Genomic DNA, 24,517 nt, shown 5'->3' with positions numbered 1-24,517 from the left:
CTATATAACCCATTTAGAATCTTATATTATCTGCTTTGAACTGGATTATCTTGAGTCCACACTGCCATATAATCCACTTCAGTGTGCATTTTATCCAGCTGTGTAGAAGGGGCCTCATATAATCCAGTTCTAAGCAGATAATGTAAGATTATAAATATACAGCAGAGTCTCACTTATCCAACATAAACAGGCTGGCAGAATGTTGGATAAATGAATATGTTGGATAATAAGAAGAGATTCAGGAAAAGCTGATTAAACATCAAATTAGGTAGATTCCCCTAGGTAGCAAGCAGACAGGCTTCGAAGTAATGAGGCTATTCATTGCAATTCTAGCAGCCCCTAGAATGCAAGTACCCAGCCTTCCAGCAGCAAGCCTATTCCTTTGTATTCCAGCTCATCAAACAAGGATTCCAATAAGAAGAAATCGGCCAGGCTTTGAGGCTGCAAGGCTATTCACTGCTATTCTACCTGGCCAACAAAGCATTCCCATAAGCCACAGCAACGCGTGGCCAGGCACAGCTAGTATGATATAAAGAAAAGAAGTTGTATTTTGTGATTTGTGAAAATAGCTGTATATAATTGAGCAACTCTGAGGTCACCTTTGAATGCCAAATTCCTATAAAATCAGGATACATTTTTTTCGAATAGTCTTTATGACCTAGAATTTTGCAGACCTGTATTATTAAATATGTTTTTGTTCCTTTCCAGTGCAGTTAAGAGTGCTATTCTAATCAGCAAGAGTAAGGCCTTGGTCAATTACACATTTCCTTTTGTGCGTATTTTAAATTTAAATTTTGAGCCCAGAAGATGCAGAATGGTTGATGCATGCTTACTTAGAAACAAGGCTCATTTAACAGAAACGAATTGTCATCTGTGCTTAGGTGACACTGCATCTGATCTTGGTTATTTTTGTCTTCCCAGAGCATTGTTGCAACTTCAGAGTCAACACTACCATCCAAATACCTTTTAAGTCATGCACCTCACAAAATCCTGAGGCTTGATTTATAGTAAAGTTAGTCCCTTACTCAGTAAAGCATGAAACCAAACCACTAAACTATGAGTCCAGAGCAAAACACTTTAAATCTTACTTGGTGTCAGATAACCAAGTCCCAACAACGCTGTTTACAAATAAGGGAGGAACCACCAAATTTATGGCACAGCTTGCCAGTCTGTGTGTTGCGATAGTGAATTTATGGCTCCAGGGTGCCTGATACTACTTTCCCAGGCATGCTTGATAGTCATGGCTGGGGTTTGATAAAGCCCTCGGTGGAGGAATAATTCTGCTGCTGAATATTGCCATAATCACAAGTGTCCCTCAGGAGAGTGTGAGAATATACCAAGGATGGGATTTGTGCATCCCTCCAGCTTCCAGCATTCTTCATCCTTTAGTTGCACAGGCCAAGGCTTCTGGAAGATGCAGTTCAATAATACTTGGAGAGATGCACAAGTCCCAGTTCTGAAATATACAGTGTGGGAGCATTTGAATCAATACAGTAATCAGCAGGGTTTTGTTTGTTTGTTTGTTTCTGCTTGCAATGGGCTGTGACCCAAAATTAGTGCTGCTTATCAGAGACACATCCACACTGTGGTGAATAAATAAGGCAGAGCAGACTTTTTTTTGTCTGAGAACAGAAGAAACCTCTAAAATATTTGCGTGGATTGATTGCTGTTCTATCTCAGATCGACACCACAAGACTTTTTGTCATTTCTTTGTTGCAACATAAACTAAAGCAAGTTCTATGCTGGCATATAATGCAATTAGAACTGTATTATATGGCCAGTGTAGACCCATGTAATGCAATTTAGTGCAATTTATGTAGTTACATAGCAGTGTGGATCCAGCCTAACACAAACTGTATCCAAAAAGCTAGGGTGGAAAAAGGAGCCTCCTGCTACATCTAATTCTAATTAATTTATATCATAATACACTCTTTTTTGAACTAAAGCACTCTTCTTCCTGCATCTAAACAGTGGACTGTAGTCCATAAAAGCTTATGCTGAGATACACTAGTTAGTCTGAGGTCCCATCCACACAGCCATATAACTCAGAATATCAAGTCAGCTAATCCATAACATCTGCTTTGAACTGGATTATTTGAGTCCACACTGCCATATAATCCAGTTCAATGTGGATTTTATACAGTTGTGTGGAAGGGGCCTTAGAGGCACCATAAGTCTTAAAGGTACCACAGACCATGGCCCAAGAAGCCAAATAGTTTCTGGTAGCACCAGTTTTTCATCTCCACTATTCTTCTTTTTTTCCTGGGCCATGTTGTTCGATAGGAAGGGAGACAAAATGTCAACTAGTGCATCAAGGCCCTTCAGCTTCCTTGTCAGTTTTTCTGTGACATCATGAATTTTTGTCCCAGAGTCATGATGTCAGGTCTACAAACCACTGCTCTATTCCTCTCATCATGGAGTCTTCTACTCCACAGAGGTTTGGCAGGTTCCATTCCATGTGCCAAATTTTCCATGCTTCCTGCACATTCTCTGAGGACTATTCTTGCTCTTGTTGATGTTCTTCATCCTCAACAATGGGTTTTGTAGCTCCAAACTCATATGATTATTTCTGGTCCTTCTTCTGTGTGTCTCATTTTTCCAAATGTTTGCCTCCTGTCTTAGGAAACTTGCCTCCTTCTCAGAGACATTCCTGTACATCCTCAACCAGAGGTTTGAATTGATTCTGCAGCACCAAATGCACAGAATGCATCAACATTTGATTCTGTAGTTCCTAACTCACAGAATAAGTCCTGGTTCTTCTACCTCTGTGTGTCACATTCCTTCAAATGTTTGATTCCTGTTTGAGAACTGAATTCCTCCTCAAAGATGTCCCTCTGTGTCCAGGTTGGTCTGCTTTGCTCTGTCTAAGAAATCCTCATGTTCTCTACTATGCTGAAAAAGCAGATGCATGGGCCTCAACTTGCTGGATCTTCTCTTCCAACAAGGAAATCAAACTACACTTGCTGAAGGTGTACATACCTGCATCATTCAGTAAGAATGATGCCTCAGTAGTTTCAGATAATAACAGCAATTCCCCTATATACATCCATATTCAGTAGTCTTTGGCCCCTTCTACTCTGCCATATAATCCAGATTATCAAAGCAGATAACCCATAGTGTCTCCTTTGAACTGGATTATGAGTCTACACTGCCATATATTCCTGTTCAAAGCAGGACATAAAATACTTATTGGCCTTTCCTATTACTGATATGACCACTGACCCTCATCTGAAAGTGAATGCCTTATTGTTGCTCTGGGAAGAAGAGCTATGGTGGTTTCTTTAAACAATTTCAGTAAGCACTGCTGAATATGTTCAAGGTTTTACCGGACATCCATCTATAAAGAGATACACTCATGGCAGCTTAAACAACAGCAGCAGGATGCATGCACCTCTATTCTGATCTGCCTATTCTTAGTGCGGCTGTTCTGTACCTGGCAATACTGCATGTTTATAATTTGCTGCTTCTAATGTATCTTAATGTTTCTCATCCCATTGCCTATATTTCCTCAAGTTAGCTATGCTCTAAAAGGCAGCCTATTAATACGTTAAATAAATAATAAGTCTGATGAAACTGAATTCACCAATAAGGCTGCTTAAGACTGTGGCCCAGGGAAACATATTAAAATGTAGAACCATATTAAAATGTTGTGCAGCCCTGGGAGTCATAGTTTTCCAAGGTCCACACCCTTCTCTGCACTGGAGAATAAATGCAGATGGGACCCATTTGAAATGTTGTTGTTGTTATTATTATTATTATTATTATTATTATTATTATTATTATTATTATTATTATTATTATTATTATTATGCCATGTCTCCATGCTGTGCAGTCCTGGGAGCCATAGTTTTCCAAGGTCCAAACCCTTCTCTTGGTGCATTTACACTATGGAATGAATGCTTTTGGACTCCACTTTAAATACCATAGCTCCATACTATGTGGTCCTTTGAGTTATAGTTTCCCAAGGTTCCATACCCTTCTCTGGATGTATCTGCACTGGAGAATAAATGTAGTCGGGACCCATTTGAAAGGCCATTATTATTATTATTTTATTGCATGACACAGCAAACAAGATAGATATGCTGGATTTCGTTTCACAAAATCACAAGTTGAACACTTCTCAAGTGTCTAGGACTGTGTGATGTATTTTTGGATGATGCGTGCAGATCCCAGTAGGGTGGCCTTTTGCAGTTGGCAGATCGTAATTTTGTCAATGTCTATTGTTTCCAAATGCCGGCTGAGATCTTTTGGCATGGCACCCAGTGTGCCCATCACCTGCACTGGTTTCTGCCAGAGTCTTTGAAGTTCAATCTATTATAATATTATAATAATCTATTATTATTATTATTATTATTATTATTATTATTATTATTATTAGTTGTACACAGCAAATAAGATGACTATGCTGGCTTTTGTATTGGATCACACGCCTGACACTCCAAGTGTTTATTATCGGTGAATAATTCATGCAAATCCAGCTTTTTGCAGTTGACAGATGGTAATTTTGTCTGTGCCAATTGTTTTTAAGTGCAGGTCAAGATCTTTAGGCACTGCACCCAGTGTGCCAGTCACCACTGGGACCACCTTGACTGGCTTGTGCCAGAGTCTTTGCAATTTGATCTTCAAATCCTCATATCTTGAAAGCTTTTCCAGTTGCTTCTCATCAATCCTGTTGTCACCTGGGATTGCAACATCAATGATCCATACTTTGCCATGTCTCCATGCTGCCCAGTCCTGGGAGTGATAGTTTCCCAAGGTCCATACCTTTCTCTTGGTGCATTTACAGTATGGAATGAATGCTCTTGGACTCTACTTTCAATACCATAACTCCGTATTATGGGTTCCTCCTCCCTCCTGCTTTTGCCCAGGGAAGGAGGCACCAAGGGAGGAGGCATGGCTTGGCAGTTGCCAGGCAAAGAGAGAAAGTGAGAGCGAGTGTGAGTGTGCCACCTCTTGACCGTCCCAGGAAAGCATCCTGATCCAGGAAAGAAAGGAAAAAGGGAGAGAGGGAGGCACCAAAGAGGCCGAGGAAGGGCAAGTCGGAGGGGAGCCTGGTTTAGAGAGAAGAAATCCCACGAAACCAAACCTTGTGGTCCTTGAAAAGCGACAGGTTCTTCTCACCCTTTTCCTGGCTCTCTGGGGAAAAGAAGGCAAGGGATCTTCTCCCTGTGGTGCTCGTTGCCTTCTTTGTCTCTTCTCTCCCCAAAGGTTGGGAGTCTCATCCTCCCGCCAAGTCCCCCCAAAGAGGAGTCTCCCTCTCCCCTCCCGCCGAAGAGGAGGAAGAGGAGGAAGGAGAAAGCCGAGCCTGCCTCTCCCCTCCCTCCCTCCTGCCTTCCTTGCTTCCTTCCTTCCCGGGGATTCCTTCACTTGAGAGGCGCGACTCGCGCCGCAAAGCAGGAAAGGAGACTTCCACCAGGTCGGAGGAAGAGGAGCCTCTGAAAGGGAAACTTTTCTCTTCTTCGCCACCATCCCCAGCAAGAACATCCGTCCCAACTCCTCGAGATGAACCAGACGGCCGGCGTCTCCAACAGCGTCCGCTGCTCGAGCGCCAAAGGCGCAAAGGTAGGGATTGATCTGGGAGAGTTAGTGAGTTAGCGCCCGGGACCTCTGCGCTTCCTTTGGAAAAGTTGAGGCACAAAAAGAGAAGAAGAGGAGGAGAGGAAGGGAAGGAGGGAGGGAGGGAAGGAGGAAAGCGTCCTGATGGTCCAGTTGGTTCACTTGGAAGAGTGAAAGCCTCCTGCGCCGTGCCATCTCCTCCATGCCAGGGTCTATCTGAAGGTGGTCTGCGTTTAAGGACTAGGAAGAAGCCTTTTGGCTCCCGTTGGAGAGAAGGAGGGAGGGAAGGCCGTGGGGCGCCCACGGGAGAGCAGGGAGCGCAGCCTCGCCTCCTCCATCCCCGAGCTCAGCCCCCCCCTCTCTCTCTCTCTCTCTCTCTCTCTCTCTCTCCATCTGGCCCTCCCCCTCCCTTCCCGAGCCGGATAAAACAGCCGCGTCAGGGGGAGAGAGTGCATGTCAGGCTGCTGCGGGCTGGGCTGCTCTGAGTTTTCCGCCCTGCATGGCCCATTGTTCCAGGAGCATTCTCTCCTGACGTTTCGCCCGCATCTGTGGCAGGCATCCTCAGAGGTTGTGAGGTCTCTTGGAAACTAGGCAAGTGGAATAATATATCTGTGGAATAATGTCCAGGGTGGGAGAAAGAACTCTTGTCTGTCTGAGACAAGTGTGAATGTTGCAATTGGCCACCTTGATTGGCACAGAATGGCATTACAGCTTCAAGGTCTGGCTGCTTCCGGCCTAGGGGTATCCTTCAGAGTCTGGCAGGAATCAGCCAGGCTCTGAAGCTGCAAGGCCATTCAGTGCTAATCAGTGTGACCAATTGCAACATTCACACTTCCCTCCAACAGACAAGAGTTCTTTCTCCCACCCTGGACATTATTCCACAGATATATAAACCTCCATTGACTAGTTGCCAATATACAGTAGAGTTTCACTTATCCAACACTCATTTATCCAACGTTCTGGATTATCCAACACATTTTTGTAGTCAATGTTTTCAATACATCGTGATATTTTGGTGCTAAATCGTAAATACAGTAATTACTACATAGCATTACTACGTATTGAACTACCTTTTCTGTCAAATTTGTTGTATAACATGATGTTTTGGTGCTTAATTTGTAAAACCATAACCTAATTTTATGTTTAATAGGCTTTTCCTTGATCCCTCCTTATTATCCAACATATTCACTTATCCAACGTTCTGCCCGCCCGTTTATGTTGGATAAGTGAGACTCTACTGTACCTCACAATCTCTTAGCATTCAATAGCTTTGCAGCTTCAAATCCTGGCTCTTTCTAGCCTAGGGTATTCATTGTTGGCAGGAATCAGGCAGGCTTTGAAGCTGCAAGGCCATTCAGTCCTAATCAAGGTGGCCAATTGTAACATTCACGCTTGACTCCAACAGACACTTTCCTCCAACAGAGAAAAGTTCTTCCCACTGGCCTAGTACCAAACAGACCTCCCAACCTCTGAGGATGCCTGCCATAGATGTGGGCGAAACATCAGGAGAGAATGCTTCTGAAACATAGCAGACAGCCCGGAAAACTCACAGCAACCCAGTGATTCCAGCCATGAAAGCCTTCCACAACACTGTCGCGGGCTGCTTTGCTTCGGGCTGCATAACTTGGCTTCTTGTTGGATGCTTGACAAAGGCAGGATCTCCACTAACTTTAGCGATGGGACCGTTTCTTTGGGCTTTTCTCCCCACCCTTCCAAAGCGGGGTTTGCAGTCTCAAAGGAAGCGTCAGAGCCGCCGAGTCGACCAAAGAGACGGGTGTATTATCTCTTCCGCAGTTAGGTTTTCTTGTTTAGGAGGATGGATGGGAAGACCGAGGAGGGGCGCGAGAAAGAAACGCCTCGATTGCGCACTTGGAGGCTGTGCCTGGTTGATTCCATCTCGCAGCCGGAGCTTTGCGTCCCAGGCTCCGGCGTGGATGGTCCACGCGGCACGTAGGGAGTGGCTGGGGCTTCCTTTGAAGCCCTTCCTACCTCTGAGCGGGCCGAGTTTTCTGCCATTTGGACTGCGCCCCAAAGTTGCTCCAGACATGTATGGCAAACTTCTGTGGCACTCCTTCCCCAGGGTCTGGAGGATGTTAAACTTCCTTTCAAAAGTTTTGTTTCATTTTCTGGCATCTCCTGAAACTAGAATCATAGAGTTGCTTTGAGTTTTCCAGGCTATATGGCTGAGGGGGAAAAGGAAAGGGTCTGAGGCTGTTAGGAATTGTGGGAGCTGAAGTCCAAAACACTTGGAGGGTCGAAGTTTGTTCATGCCTGGGTTATTTATTTATTTATTTATTTATTACAATATTTATATCCCACCCTTCTCACCCAACAGGGGACTCAGGGCAGCTTACAATAAAACACACATATAAAACCTGTACAATCTATATATATAAAAGAGTGATGGCATCACGGCAGCGGACAAAACAACAAAAGTAAACACCCCACAACCTCGAAAATTGACAGCACAACCCCTCATCCATGCCTCTAGGTTGATACAACAAAAAGAAAAGAAAAATAAAGTCCTAATTAGAGGGAGAGGAATAAATGTTTTTATCCAATTGCTGCCAGTTAGAAGGCTAAGCTCTGTTCACTTGGTCCCCTAGCAACCCACTCAGCCCAGGGGACCCTTTACCTTAACTACCACCAATTCCTCAATACTTTATTTCCCATACCACCAGACTTCGCCACAGCAACGCGTGGCCGGGCACAGCTAGTACACTATAAATCAGTTAAAAAATTAACTTACATAAGATATTCATAAAACACATTATAAAATACAGATAAGCGTGTTCAAGTTTAAAAGACTGGGTTTGTCAATTGAGTTCCAGCATACATAATAGTAATTAATGCTGCTGATTCTTATTCGAAAGCCTGGCCCCACAACCAAGTTTTAACCTTCCTATGGAAGGATAGGAGGGAGGGAGCCTGCCTGACTTCAATGGGGAGGGCGTTCCATAGGCGGGGAGCCACCACTGAAAAGGCCCTGTCTCTCATCCCCACCAGCCGCACCTGTGAGGCTGACAGGACCACGAGCAGGGCCTCATCTGATGATCTTAAGCTTCGAGGTGGGTCGTAGTGGGAGATACGTTCGGACAGATTATCCAGTCCAACTCCCTACAAATGGCCACCCAACCTCTGTTTAAACACTCCACCAGACCCCATGGCAGAGTAGCCTGCTGTCCAATCAGCTGTAACTTTCAGGAAGTTCTTCCTTAATCTTTAGGTGGAAACCCTTTTCCTGTAGTTTGACTCCATTGCTCCTTGTTCTTGTATCTGGAACAACAGGAAACACACCTGCTATGCTTCCATGTGACATCCTTTCAAATATTAAACATGGCCATCCTGTCACCTCTCAGCCTTTTCTCCAAGCTGAATATACCCAGCTCCCTCAGCCGTTCCTCATAGGGCTTGGCTTCCAGACCTCTGGCCATTTTAGTTGTCTTTCTCCAGATGTGTTCCAGCTTGAGGTCTGACCAAAACAGAAGAGAGTGGATTGAACTAAACCACACGCTAGCTTATTTAGGCCAGTGATTCCCAATCTTTGGTCCTCTAGGTGTTTTGGACCTCAGCTCCCACAATTCCTAACAGCTGGTAAGCTGGCTGAGATTTCTGGAAATTGAAGTCCAAAACAACTGGAGGACCAAAGGTTGGGAGCCACTGATTTAGGCAAAGAAAGGGGAATTGAAGACACGGCACATCTTACAGCAATTTTTCCATATTTGCTGGGCTTAGTGACACAGGACTATCACAAAACTGAGGAATCTGTTCACCCAAGACAACATCTTTCTAGGTATGTTGAGGTTCTCCAGCATCTATGTCTACTGAGCATTGTATTTTTGACCTGCTTTCATGGCCAGAATCACTGGGTTGCTGTGAGTTTTTTTGGCTGTATGACCATGTTCTGTCAGCATTCTCTCCTAACGTTTCACCTGCATCTGTGGCTGGCATCTTCAGTGGCCATAGAATCTCAATGGAGGGCCTAGAGAGTCTTAGAGAAGTGTTCTCTCCAGCATGACTATGATCAACTTCATGGTAGAAGTGGACCAAAGTGTTGCAATATAACATTCCCAGAGAGAACATTTTAATAAAATAAGTGAAAAAATCCACAAAACTCAAACCTGCTAATGTCAAGGGCTAGGTGCAGATGTAAGTGGGGACTCATTTCCCCATTTTGAGCCATGTAGGCACCTTTGGAGCCTTCAGTGGCACAGCGGGTTAAACTGCTGAGTTGCTGAACTTGCTGACTGAAAGGTCAGCGGTTCAAATCCAGGCAGCGGGATGAGATCCTGTTGTTAGCCCCAGCTTCTGCCAACCTAGCAGTTCGGAAACATGCAAATGTTAGTAGATCCATAGGTACTGCTCCAGCGGGAAGGTAACGGTGCTCCATGCAGTCATGCCCATGGCCACATGACTTTGGAGGTGTCTACGGACTACGCCGGCTCTTCGGCCTAGAAATGGAGATGAGTGCCAACCCCCAGAGTCGGACACAACTAGACTTAATGTTGGGGAAAACCTTTACCTTTACTTAGGCACCTTTGCTTACATCAACAAAGGCAACCAGGGACACTGCAGCTTTGCGGCTGCAACTATGGCAGTGACAGCATGGCACATGTAGGGTGACTGTTCAGTGGGGCTGAATCAGGGGGCATTTTCAGCATGCATTTCTTCTTGCCTGTGCAATTTTAGACCCAGGAAACCCCTCTTTAAACAAGAATATGTGAGTGGAAGCCACTTTCAATTTTTAGACACTCTACTGGGGCTAAATTTGTTTGTGACCATACAAAATGTAGTGAAAATGCCTTTCCTTTCCAAACTCCATTTTTTATGTTTTCGGTCCCATTTTTTTGACGTCTGGGCTTCATATAAACTTCCCTATAATAGAGTGCAGTTCTAATCTGTATGTGTGGGGAAGGTGCCACTGCTCAATATTACAGCTTCCTCCTCCTTGGCAAGAATGAGCTCTTACAATTACAATTGGCAAGAATGGGCTCTTATCATAGAAGGCTCTTGAGGGAAAAGCCTCTGTGTGAACTGTTGGGTTTGTGATCTGCTGAGAGTTATTTTAATAATGACTAAGCTAGGTCAAATTATGACATCCTTATTCAACATAAGCAAGTTTGCTATTGTGCGGTATTTTATCCTGAACACTTTTAAACTCCACTCTAAATGAAAGACAAAGTGCTGGTGTCTGAAAGAGAGCATGTGTGAGATATAAGTCAAATTCGAGTATTCCTACTATGATTTGTTAACTTGATGTAAAAAAACCCCTCCAGAATTGTTGTCAACCCATTTCAATTGAAAAAGTTATTTATTTCCTCTTTTTATAATGTTAGCTATGCAATTAAATGCAAAACCTCTCTGTATATCTGACTAGACTACAGAAGTAGCTTTTCAGAGTCCAGCAATAGTATGAAGAAAAAAAGAATGGAAAGAAAAGGAGACTATTAAGAATGAGTAAGAGGCTGAATAAATGTCATCATCGCTGGAGTGATGCTTCACCGAAGAACATTTAAAAACCCACTATTTTTCCACCCCCGAATTCAAAAGAATTTTTAAAGTGGACTGAATACAGTTGCCGTTGCCACTCAAAATCAATTTAAAACCGAGTATTCATAATAAAAGTCATGGCAATTGGTTTTGTCATACAAAAAAGGCCTCCCTGCCCAAATCAACCCATCGATGGAGGTCAACCGCTACACAATAGACATGCAAGTACTATAAATACATTACTGCACAGAAAGTGACTGTGAGCATCCCATACTTTGGTATGTTGAGATCAAAACATTTGTCCATTATCCTCAATTATCTGGTGTAAAATACAGTGGTTCTGTTGCTGTGTGTAGACAACAAATAAAACTTTTGTTGGAAGAGTTGTTCTGGATGTTGGCCATGTTTGAACCCTAAGCAACTCAGAATGAGTTGTGTTGTTGAAGGCTTTCATAGCCGGAATCACTGGGTTGCTGTGAGTTTTCCAGGCTATCTGGCCATGTTCTGGAAGCATTCTCTCCTGATGTTTTACCCCCATCTATGGCAGGCATCCTCAAAGGTTGTGAGGTCTGTTGGAAACTAGCCAAGTGAGGTTTATATATCGGTGGAATAATGTCCAGGGTGGGAGAAAGAACTCTTGTTTGTTTGAGGCAAGTGTGAATGTTGCAATTGGCCAGCTTGATTTGCATTGAAAAGCCTTGCAGCTTCAAGGCCTGGCTGCTTCCTGCCTGGGGGGAAATCCTTTGTTGGGAGATGTTAGCTGGCCCTGATAGTTTCATGTTTGGAATTTCCGTTTTCAGAGTGTTGTTCTTTATTTACTGTCCTGACTTTAGAATTTTTAAAATACTAGTAGCCAGATTTTGTTCATTTTCATTGTTTCCTCCATTCTGTTGAAATTGACCACATGCTTGTGGATTTCAGTGGCTTCTTTGTGTAGTCTGATATGGTGGTTATCAGAAGGAGTTATCTGAGAAATCTTCCTGACTCATATATTTCTGTTTGATTCATTAGGGATTTAGCCCTTTTGTTGAGATGGTTAAAAATATCATTGTAATTTCCAAAAGAAGTGGTGAGATGCCTCTTTCCTATCAAATGGTATCCATTCCTAACTGTATTGAAGTAGTGGCAAGTGCCAGGATTCAAGGCAGTCTAACCATTTGTTTGTTTTTTTTAAAAAGTCACACTGTCACAAGATAGTATTTTATTTGTTAGCAAGCAGCAAAAACAAGCTACAGAACTGAGCAATTATGACAGTACTAGCCTAATAAAAGGTCCTGCAATCAAAACTCCCATTCAGGAAAAAGAAACATCTGAATTGCCAATTAATAATAATAATAATAATAATCATAATAATAAACTTTATTTATACCCTGTCTTTCTCCCTGAGGGGATTCAAGGTGGCTAATAATCCCACACTTTAGACAAGGTTGAAAGCACAATACAAAAATAAAAAACAGATTAAAATATAATACAAACACTTGGAGTAAAGGTAAAGGTTTTCCCTTGATATTAGGTCTAGTCGTGCCCGACTTTGGAGGTTGGTGCTCATCTCCATTTCTAAGCCAAAGAGCCGGCATTGTCCGTAGACACCTCCAAGATCATGTGGCTGGCATGACTGCTTGTAGTGCCATTACCTTCCTGCCAGAGCAGTACCTATTGATCTACTCACATTTGCATGTTTTCAAACTGCTAGGTTGGCAGAAGCTGGGGCTAACAGCAGGAGCTCACCTCACTCCCTGGATTCGAACTACAGACCTTTTAGTCAGCAAGTCCAGCAGCTCAGCAGTTTAATACGCTGTACCACCGGGGCCCCTAAAACACTTAGAATAGCCTCTAAAACTCACAGCCCCCCCCCCCCATTCCACCCACAACCTCCCTAATTATTCATCATTCATGTTTTTCACCCTTTGTTCCAATGTCTGTCTTTTGTAAAACAAAAAAGTTCAATCTTCCAAGCTCATCCTCCTGAAGAATGAATAGTATTTTGTTGCTTTATATATCTTATATACAATAACTGCATGTTCAATTTCAACATTTATGGCATGACCTCTAAGGAGTCATGACAGCAAGTGAAATGGTAATAATACACTGCACAGTATTTCTATAGTAACTTCAAATATTCATTATTATATACAACAGCTCTGAAAGCTAGGCAAGGCTGATTCTTGTTCGTCAGATAATGAGAACAAGAAGGGAAGGATGCTAAAGGTTGCAGATGTGCCTAAGGTTTGATAAAAAAAGTTGAGATCTGAAGCATATTTGTGCTTTCCTCTACAGTACATCAGTCTCCAGCTGCTTGAGATGTCTAGAAGAAAGTGCTTGGAAAGTAGAGAAAATAGGGAATCCCCAATTTGAGAGAGAGCTCCTCGTAGAAAATAACAACCTGTCACTCAGGGGCTTGCTGCAGAGCTTGGCTTGCCTTTTCTGACAACTGTGACTAACACTAATGGCTTTGTGAGAAGTTCTACCTGTCTCATTTTATTTCACACTTTATGAATGTGCTCTAGCAAGTCTCCATTTTGGTGTCAAACCTTCTATTATTTTCCATGGGAGTGAGGCATGGTAATCTCCTTTAAAATTCTAGTCCAACCCATTTCAAAAGTTTAGGAGTTGCCTGGCAATATCGTAAGTTAATTGGGCACTTTGGGTAGATGCTTGTGGTTGTTTTCTCTAGAAAAACAATTCTCCAAAAACTTCAACTGAGCTTTCTTAAAAGAGCTCCTGCCAAGCACGCTCGTATAACCAGCTGTGACTGTCTGTCTAATGGAAGCATGCTTTGCAACTTTAAAATGTTCATTATTTTGTAAAGCTCAGCAGCCTATGGGAAATGGATTTTGGCTCCTTCCTCTTTGTACTGAATGGGATTCTCTTGGCCAGGTTACTATTAACCTCTTAATATCCAGAGTTTTTATGGTGATCACTATGGAAGGAGGCATCCCGTACCTTTTTGCACAATCCCCACATACATAGGTAAAGATAAAGGTTTTCCCTTGACATTAAGTCTAGTCATGTCCAACTCTGGGGATTGGTGACCATTTCTAAGCTGAAGAGCCGGCGTTGTCCGTAGACACCTTCAAGGTCGTGTGGCTGGCATAACTGCATGGAGCACTGTTACCTTCCTGCCAGAGTGGTACCTATTGATCTACTCACATGTTTTCAAACTTCTAGGTTGGCAGAAGCTGGGGCTAATAGCGAGAACTCTCTGTGCTCCCTGGATTTGAACCGTCTACCTTTCGGTCAGCAAATTCAGCAGCTCAGCGGTTTAACCTGCTGCGCCATCGGGGGCTCCTTTACATACATACATATATACCTTTATATCGTACTTTTTTGTTGGCACAGGATGACTTAGGGCCCTTCCATACAGCCATATAACCCAGAATATCAAGACAGAAAATCCCACAATGTCTGCTTTGAACTGGGTTATCTGAGTCCACACATATATTCCAGTTCAATGTGGATTTTATACAGCTGTGTGAAAGGAGCCTTACATCCAGTTAAAGAACGCTGTTATCCAAAATTGTTCGCATGGCTGGTTGGGATAATAACGCCTTTACTTTCTGATGTTTCAGTGAATACAAACTTTGTTTTGTGCACAAAGTTATCAAAATATTGTGTCTAGAGTTATCTTCAGTCTATGCATGTAAGGTGTACACGAAACATATATGACTTTTGTATTTAGGCTTCAGTTCTATCTCCAAGGTATCTCTTTATATATTCAGACAGTTCCCAAGTTACAGACATCTGACTTACAAATGACCCATAATTAAGAATATGGGTGAGACACAGGAAGTAAGATAAATCTACCCACAGGAAGGGAAATTCACTCCTGAAGGAGTTATCCATGATTCCCATGATTAAGAGATGCTCAACCTTTTGCTTGATGGATTGAAAATGATGTTAGCAAATTTTGAGTTTATGTAGATAATTGTCAAATTTGTATGAGCCCCAGTGATGTTGTTTGACTTTTGTCATTCAAAACACTTCAAACGAGTCCTGTTATTTGAACCACTCTTCCTTGTATTGTAGCTTTCCAAGTTATAACTGTTCAGTTATAGCGCTTTAAAGGACGGGGTGGGAATGCAAGACTTTCCATGTGTTTTTTTGGAGGGTTAAGACTTCCATTGATCCCCATTGTTGGCTGTTCTGGCAAGTGTGGGTAATAATCCACTTTAGTCCATTGAGCCCATCCTCAGTTTAAAGATATAGGACTAAAATAAGTGTATAATTTGGCTTTCTTGAGCCCATTGGAAACAATACCCTTAAACAAGATTAAGACTGGATCTACTCTACCCTATATCCCAGCATCTGATCCCAGATTTTCTGCTTATCTCAGACTATCAGGCAGTGTAATTTTATATAATTAATCTAGTTCAAAGCAAATAATCTGAGATCAGATCCAGGATTATAGGGCAGTGTTTTTCCTGTAGATTTGGGCCGTTGGTGCAAGTTAGCTAAAGAAAATAAAACTGATGTAATGAAAGAACACACTAAACACACTTCCAGTTGCTTGCTTGTTGCCTGACTATTATTTTTGGGTACTGGTCTCTACAGCTGTTTTTCATTTTTAATGGGAGTTAAACGCATAGTAAAATTTTATTGGGTGTATCTACTTACAAAATTAACGAACAGTTGGTGCTTTAAGCACTTAGCAGAAGTCTGTGTAATAACATTTTTTAAACAAACTTGGACCATAACGCAGTTGCCCTCTCCTGAAGTACAACCTCAAAACAGCAATATAACAGGGTTCATTTAATACTGGAATATAAATATTGCTATCATCTAGTAAACATGACTGTAAACTTCAGTTTTCTCATTAAGAAAGAGGGAGATTGAGTCTCATTTCTGCTCAGTTGGGATTCTGTTATGATGTAGCTTCATTTGGAAAGGTTTGTATTTTTAAAGGTGGAAGATAAATGGGTCTCATAAATATATTTGACACTTCTGTGAATAATCCAATTTTATACTATTCTGGATATAATTTTAGTTTGCATCTGAGAGAAATGTATTGCATAATACTGTTTTAACTGGTTTATATACCCAGTGGTTTTAAGTAGAATTTCTTACACATCTTTGAGAAGTTCTGTTCATTGATTTCTTTATTTCATATCCTATTATTCCTCTGTAGAGTCCAACCTGGAGTACAAAGTTCTCCACCTATTTTATCTTCACAAACTCTTTGTCTGCTCAAGTCAGCGGTATTGGAAATGTGAATAAAATGACTAATTTAGGGTCACGTAGTGAGTTTATTGACTGATTAGAAATTTGAACTTGGATCTTCATGATCTTAATCCAACAATCTGACTACTACAAGAGCCAAATTCTGCACTTGAAATATGTCATTTCAATATTTAGTTGTAGCTCAACCTTGGAAGAATTATAAACTGAAATATATATCCATGTTCACTGTAAGGGAAGTTTTCACAGAGTATGTTTACTAGTCTACACTGTAGAATTAATGCAGTTCCACACCACGTTAACTACCATAACTCAGTACTATAGAATCGGGGTAGTTTTACAATGTCTTTAGCCTTCTCTGCCAAAGAGTGCTGGAACCTCACCAGACTACAAATCCCATGATTCCATAGAATTGAGCCATGATAATTAAAGTGGTGTAAAACTGCATTAAATTTATAGTGTAGATCAGGCATGGGCAAACTTTGGCCTTCCAGGTGTGTTGGACTTCAACTCCCACAATTCCTGGCCTCAGACCCCTTCCTTTCCCCCATTCAGCTGTTTAAATTTAAGGATTATATGAGTCCACACTGTCATATAATCCAGTTTGTTTTTTCATTTGCACTTCTGAATGCACAAATTATCAATGTAATGCTCCTTCTACATCACCATATAAAATCCAGATTATATGATTTGAACTGGATTATGTGGCAGTGTAGACGCATATAATTAAGTGCAAAGCAGGTGATGGATAATATGGATTACATGGCAGTGTAGAAGGGGCCTGCTGTTTCTCACATGCTCCAAAGAATAGATTAAACATAATAGGAATCTGAATTTTGGGGTGCCTAAATCTTCTTAAAAGGAATGTGGAAAGCAAATCCACATTTACACTGCCATATAAAATTCAGATTATCTGCTTTGAACTGGATAATATGCCAATGTAAACTCATATAATCCAGTTCAAAGCAGATAATCTGGGATCAGATACTGGATCCACATATAAAGTACCAGATAAGAAAACTTGATAAACTGAAAATTAATTCATGAAGTTAATAATCTTGATTATTTTCTTAATTCGTTTCAACAGTTCATTTGCAGTTATATAATGCAGCTTTATATAAACTATAAACTCATCTGTAGCTTTATATAAACTAGTGTTTTATAAACTAATATTACATTAGGTGGAAATATACCAGCTATTTTTATTTATGTTTTGAGGTATATGAAAGCCTTTGACAATATATGAAAGTTGTTAGTTGTACCATATAGGACAAAAATGTGTTTACAGTGAAAAAATAGAAGTTTTAATTATTTCCTACTAGGTTGTTTGCTTTTTCTCATAATCAATTATTAGTATCCTATTCCTTTTAGGAAAACTCAGCACTAGCTTCTTTAGGGGAGATTGCATTGCTGTAATGTTAGAGTTTTGTGCATTTGGCTGCAAATATTAGTTTTTAATATCTTGTAAAGCATAATGGTGAACGTAAGTGAAGAATTCTGATACTTATTGAGTTACATTGTTGAGGACAATGAACTCAGGCTGCATCTGCACCAGGCATGGGCAAACTTCGGCCCTCCAGGTGTTTTGGACTTCAATGCCCACAATTCCTGACCTCAGGCCCTTTCCTTCCCCTGCTCAGCTGCTTAAGATAATGTTGATTATCTACTTTGAACTGGATTGTAAGGCAGTGTAGACTCATAAAATACAGGCCCCTTCTACACCGCCATATAATCCAGTTCAAAGCAGATCATCTGGTTTTACATGGCAGTGTAAAAGGCGACTCAGTTCAAAGCAGATAATGTGATCTGATAATCTGAATTATATGGCAGTGTAGAAGGGGCCTGAGTGTGTGAAAGAGGTGACTGAAGACTGCAATTAAATGATCAGCTATTAATGAAGGGCAACATTTTGTGGACTCTTGATCTTGAGTTGTCATAGTTCCAGCTTTCTTTACCACCAATTTCAGGGGTTTTTTTAAGCTGAAAAATGCTTAGTAATTCATAATTAAGGTATGTGGCATAAAGGCGATAACATTATAGAGTTGTCACTAGGAATTTAATAGCTAACTTTCAGAATTAAATGCTGATGTTGCTAAATCTGATCCACAGAAAAACTCTGAGCCAAGAGCCCCATGGTTAACCCCAGAAAAAACACTAAGTGATGACACTGGCAAATGGTGCCAAAGCTGAAAGTAGCTCAGCTGATAACCTCTTGACATGCATACATACATATAAGTCAAAGAATAGGATCAAAACAAATGTTAAGAAAGAAGATCTATCAGAACACCATTCTCAGCACGGCTTTCTGGATGACCACTCTTGCCTTGTGGCTTGGCTTATAGATGCTCCTTCTATTTTAAAAAATGACAATCAATAAATGGAATTGCTTATAGAAATGATAGTGTGCAGATCACCATGAACGCTTTGTATCTATCGTTAAAATTGCTCACAAAGCTATTTTTCTCCCGACCACGAAGGATGGATATTATGTAAATAAAAGTCCATTTACGTGGCACAATGTTAGCCCTTGACAGCGGTGGCAAAATGCCAGAGGATTTACTGTAAATGTGGTGCAAATTCCCATGGGTGCTTATGTGTCAGTCTCTTAGGTGCAGAAGGCACTTGTATGCTTATACATAAAACACATTTTTTATGTGTCTTGTATGTATCAGTAAAATGTTCAGAAATTGTGATACATTTCAATATCAAAATATTATTGACCCACTCATCTTATTTATTTATATATAAATTTAGTATCAAAAGCATTGCATAAGTTAGTATAAAACTGATAAATATCAAAGCAGCTAAATATCATTTGACCAAAAACAGGCAACAGCAACCGCATTCTCTGTAGCCTCAGACAATTCTTCCTTTGTACATGAGGCATGACATTGCAGACAAGCATACACCCACTCATCTTACAACATTCCAGACAAAAAACAATCAGGGCCAGCTAATCGCCTCCCAACAAAGGGTTCCCCCAGACAGGAAGCAGCCAAGTTTTGAAGCTGCAAGGCCATTCAATGCTAATCAAGCTGGCCAATTGCAACTTTCACACTTGCCTCAAACAGACAAGAGTTCTTTCTCACACCCTGGACATTCCATTGATATATAAACCCCACTTGCCTAGTTTCCAATAGACCTCACAACTTCTGAGGATGCCTGCCATAGATGTGGGTGAAACGTCAGGAGAGAATGCTTCCGGAACATGGCCAGGCAACCTGGAAAGCGCACAGCAACCCATCTTACATCTTCTTTGTCCCTTTTATCTTTTTATTATTTCTACAAACCTGATCATTCATGATTAGGACATTAATAATGCTAATGATGCTTTCCCCTCTCTCTTTAATTAAGATCATCGTATGTGGGCTTAAGAATAAATATTGGTCTCAAATTTTCTGTTTATAGCTACACGATACTTACCAAGTAGTGCTGTTGATGGATCTTCACAATTATAGAGGGAAATCTCAAGGTGGAAACCTAAGGGGAAAATGTACATTGTAGTAAGACCTCATAATCATGGAAGTCAATAAAATGATCTCTCTGGGAATTAGTTAGATCCTCCAAGCAGCTCTGTGGGTGCCTCTATAGCAGGCATGGGCAAACTTAAGCGGCTTAAGCGGCTGAGGGGCAAAAGGAAGGGACCTGAGGCTGTTAGGAATGGTGGGAGTTGAAGTCCAAAAACACCTGGAAGGCCCAAGTTTGCCCATGCCTGCTCTATAGAAACCAACACAACTATGTGGTATGGTGGAACTGGATGTGAAGAAACTCAATAGTGTTCAATCATATCCAGCTGGCAGTGTATCTGCTGTAGATATTAAGGTCTTATTGTAATTCTTTTGGGAGAACAAGAAATTGAAACTAAGGAAGAGGAGTAGCATTGCTCAGTAATAATTCAAACCTTAGTCTCCCAGGGTTCTGGTCCAGCATTCAGACTACTATTCCACATTGGTGCTTGGTTAATAATTAACTGCCACAAAGAAAAGGGAAAAAGATGTCCCTGTTGTGTTTAGCAGGAGTTTTTCCGGATGACACCGAAACCTGATAGTTCTGATAAATATGCAAGGGATTACTTGCAAGAAGCGTTATCATACACATAAGTAAAAAGAACAAAACTAACAAACAGAAAGTCTACACTATGAACCTCTTGCTCACAGTCTGCTATTGTCTTCCGTTCTCTAGGCATGTGATCCTCCTGTTTTTGCCTTCATCTCTGCCTTGTTGCCAAATCTCTCAGCACAGTCCATTGATAAAGGGGTTTGTGATCCAGGATGTGCCACAGGTTGCAATACTAGTCTCGACAAAATAGGAAGTTGTTATAGTCCCTTTTGTGTGTGTAAAAAAATTATCAATATATAATATACTAGCTGTGCCCGGCCACGCATTGTTGTGGCATTTTCTGGTGGTGTTGGTGAGAAATTGTTGAGGTAGTGGTGGTATTGAATGTCTGTTGTATGGTTGTCTTTATGTTTAGTATGCACACTGAAGTGGATTATATGGCAGTGTGGAGTCAAGATAATCCAGTGCAAAGCAGATTATATAATATTCTAAATGGGTTATATAGCTGTGTGGAAGGGCCTTGAGTCTACACTACCATATAATCCAGTTCAAATCTGATAATCTGTGGAAGGGGCCTAAGTGAGGCCTAACTGTGCCTGTCCCCTGGGCTGAGTAGGTTGCTAGGAGACCAAGTGGGTGGAGCTTAGCCTTCAAACTGGCAGCAATTGGATAAAAAACTATTATTCCTCTCCCTGTAATTAGGACTTTATTTTTCTTTTCTTTTTGTTGTATCAACCTAGACCCGTGAATGATGGGTTGTGTTGTCAAATTTCGAGGTTGGGGGGCCTGTAGTTTTATTGTTTTGTCCGCTGCCCTGATGCCATCACTCTTTTATATATATAGATTGTATACACATATAATATTGATAATAATATTACAATGTAATGCAATATTATACTAATAATACTATATAATAATATTAATTATATATTAAATGTAATATTACTAATAATATTACCATATAATGATATAGTACAATATAGTAATCTAATGCTTATATTGTGCTATGCTAATAGTATATTGTATATACATTTGATTTGTAAGCCGCTCTGAGTCCCCTTCAGGGTGAGAAGAGCGGGATATAAACATAGTAAATTAAAAAAAAGGGCCCAGAGGTGCTTCGTGCTGTATTTTGAAGACAATGTATGATTCTAAGAACATCTTGGATAATTATTTTCTAATATTTTTGCACAACCAAATTTTGTTTGTGTTAGTATTGCTCTGGAGTCACATAAATCAAGGCTGCACGTGGCATGTATGGGAGCCAATGTTACTAAGAGGAAACAGTAGCAAGCTAGGTTTATCATTGGTTTCATTTACTCAGTTGATCAAGAGAATTGATCTGTGGAACACTCTCCTCAGCAACATTTGGCAGATTCCAACGCTCCTGGGCTTCAGAAAAGCCTTAAAGACATGGTTGTGCACACAACCATTTAATGAATGAGAACAACGATTTCACATGATCTGGACTAAGATTTACGTATGAGGATTTTGGACGAATGGATTTTAACTTAGATATGTTTTAAATTTTGTATAATAGTATAATGTGTTTTTATTCTGTAATGTTATTCGTTTCATATGAACTGTTTTTTTAGTATATTGTTTTCGGGCATTGAATTTTTGCCTATTTACTGTAAGCCACCTTGAGTCCCCTCAGGTGAGAAAGGCAGGGTAAAAATGCTGTACATAAATAAATAAATTATATTCTCCAGATGAATGGTGGTAGATCTAGATGAACTGACATCTGAATCCATATACCCCAAATCCAAGCAAATTGATATGTTAATTTTTTGCAATAAACATTTTTAACTTGCTGTCTATCTAAAACAGTAGGACATTGAAGAACCAACCTAGCAAAGAGAACAACCAGCCAAATGTGCCACAAATGCAGAAAAAAACTCAGAAGGCAACACGAATAAAAACAGATCAAAATTAGGATCATGGTTTAAAATTTCTGGTCAAATCACTCATTTTTAACATAGCACTGAATTTTGGAAAACCCTTTTAGAGACCATAATCTTTTGGAAAACCAGAATCTCCATAACCTTTTGGAGAATACTGTAATGGCATTCACAACCATTTGAAAATCATAACCTTTTGCAAAATCTTCTCTTTAGTGGTACATAAGCACATGTACTTATGCAAGGGAATTTGATTTTCAGTTGTTAGACTGATAACACTGTTAGGAACAGAGATCATGCCAATGCACAAAAATAGCAGGGTTTCAGAAGTGTTCTCTTCAGTGCCCAAAAGTATCTACATTTCCATAAAATATCTTGTTTCCATATCATGCTTTCAAGAGACAAAAATAAAGTAGACTTCATTAAAAGTAACGTATCTGGTTTACTCACAACCTTCATGTATTCAGCATACAGGTATATAACTTCTTAATCCAGTTACAGATAGATTTGAAGTGATTTCTCAGTGCAGCTAACACATGGCATCTTTCTTATAATCAACAGCAACATGAATTTGCTCTTAAGAGTCCAAAGTCTCATGGCATCTCGGTGTTTTTCTAAAATGGAGTATGAGATCCTAGCAGTCCCAGATCTGATCATGTGGTCTACAGCCCTTCCCACAACCTCAAGAAATATAGAGTAAAGGGAATGCTGCATATCAAAACATACACATACAATGCAGTACGCAAACAGAATCATATGCAAAGCAAATTACTAATAGAGGCTTGAGGAAGATTGCTATTTCCAACACTGAAATGATGCCGCATCAGCACCAGTCATTCTTCAATTGTACAAGGCATTCCAGAGACAGAAGGTTCTCTATCTAGTTCCTTTGTTATAGCTTCATTAAAATGAGCAGTACCTCTGAAGTTGTGAAGACATGTGATGGTTGGCATCATGGGAGATACTTTTTCAGGTATTCACAAGTTTGCCACAAACTCATCCATAAACAAATCAGGATTGATTTGGACCAGTCAGTATCTCTAACTAACGTTCCTATCTGTCAAATGTGAATAATAAACGGCTTCCCTCATGGAAGGGCTGTGAGAAGGAATATTAGCAGGATCATCAAATATGCTGCCTATGTGTCTCTATATAGGCCAGGATCTAAAGATCTGTCGATCTTACTCCGTGTATTTGGGAGGTTTGGGGCTTGTCTCTCTTGAAAAACAGCTAAAGGAGAAAAAAACATTATTTTTTAAAATGAAGGAGTTTCTAAAGTGATTTGCATTCAAAGGAGAAAAGTTTTTTCCTCCTTAAATCCCTCAAGGTAAGCACAGGCATATCTAAAGTAGCTTTTTGGATGCTGGCCATGATTTGCAATTAGCTGCATATAAGTCCAGTGTTAAGCATAAGCACGGCCATTCTTGGATGAAAACAAAAGCCACTTTTGCTAAATCTGCAGGGAAACTACTTGTAGGAAATATGTGCTTAAATATATATTGATTTGGAGAAGAGGAGCTCCAGGCTATCAGGTGATCCTGAAATTTATGTCCAGAGGAGGAACAGCTACAAATAGTGCACACCTCATTTTTCATAATAAAGGGGGTGGACTTCAGGTATATTTAATTGTGCAACATTTATCACTTTGGTTACAGTCTTAAAGTGGATAAAATGCTATGTGTCACACCTAGCATGGAAAAGTTTTAAATTGGGTCAAAATCCCATGCTGCAGTTGGAGTCTATTTTCTTGTCATAACATTTTTAAATATATGTGTGTATGAAACTCCTGCACTAACAACAAACGTCTGATTTGACAGGGGCAAAAAGTCAAAATGGAAAAAGAGAGTGATTGTTAAAGGAGGAATGAGCTGACAATGGACATGTGCATACATATTGCAGGAAATGTATGGTTAATATTAACAAGATGGAAGAGAGCTGCTCCAGCCTAGAATGAAATGTTTGAGGCAGACCTTTGAAATATACATGCAATTAGTCAGGACTTGCAGCCATGAAAGATGAGTCTGAATTGTCATACCACCAATTAAATGCTCAGTGATGGGAAAGGCTTGTGCCAGCTACTGCCAGTAAACCCCTCCTCATCGGTACTGGGTTAGATGAACCAATCAAGCACTTTCCTGATATCATTCTGTATCATTAGTGCATCAAATGTTACTTTCAGATAAGCAAACTCATACTTTAAACGCCACCAGTTTGCTAACAGCTTGATGGGCTTGCAAATTACAGATTTCTTCTGAAGCAGGGAATGATATAGGGTTAAGATGGCTGTCTGACAAAAAAGGGGACATAACAATTTAAAATAAAAAGTAACCTATTTT

The 24,517-nt window shown here is 40.6% G+C and overlaps 1 protein-coding gene across 1 annotated transcript in view; it reads left to right on the top strand.

Moving 5' to 3' along the window:
- Positions 1-5,327: 5,327 nt before the first annotated feature.
- dpp6 (dipeptidyl peptidase like 6) overlaps positions 5,328-24,517 on the top strand; it is a 557,184-nt gene continuing 537,994 nt past the window's right edge. The window contains exon 1 of the mRNA XM_062984637.1: positions 5,328-5,562. Coding sequence (XP_062840707.1) covers positions 5,503-5,562 — 60 coding nt within the window. The 5' untranslated portion in view covers positions 5,328-5,502. The remainder of the gene's footprint in view (positions 5,563-24,517) is intronic.

This window comes from Anolis carolinensis, chromosome 6, assembly GCF_035594765.1.
Source record: "Anolis carolinensis isolate JA03-04 chromosome 6, rAnoCar3.1.pri, whole genome shotgun sequence".
NCBI classification, from domain to species: domain Eukaryota; kingdom Metazoa; phylum Chordata; class Lepidosauria; order Squamata; family Dactyloidae; genus Anolis; species Anolis carolinensis.
This window is presented reverse-complemented; position numbering and strand designations above follow the sequence as displayed.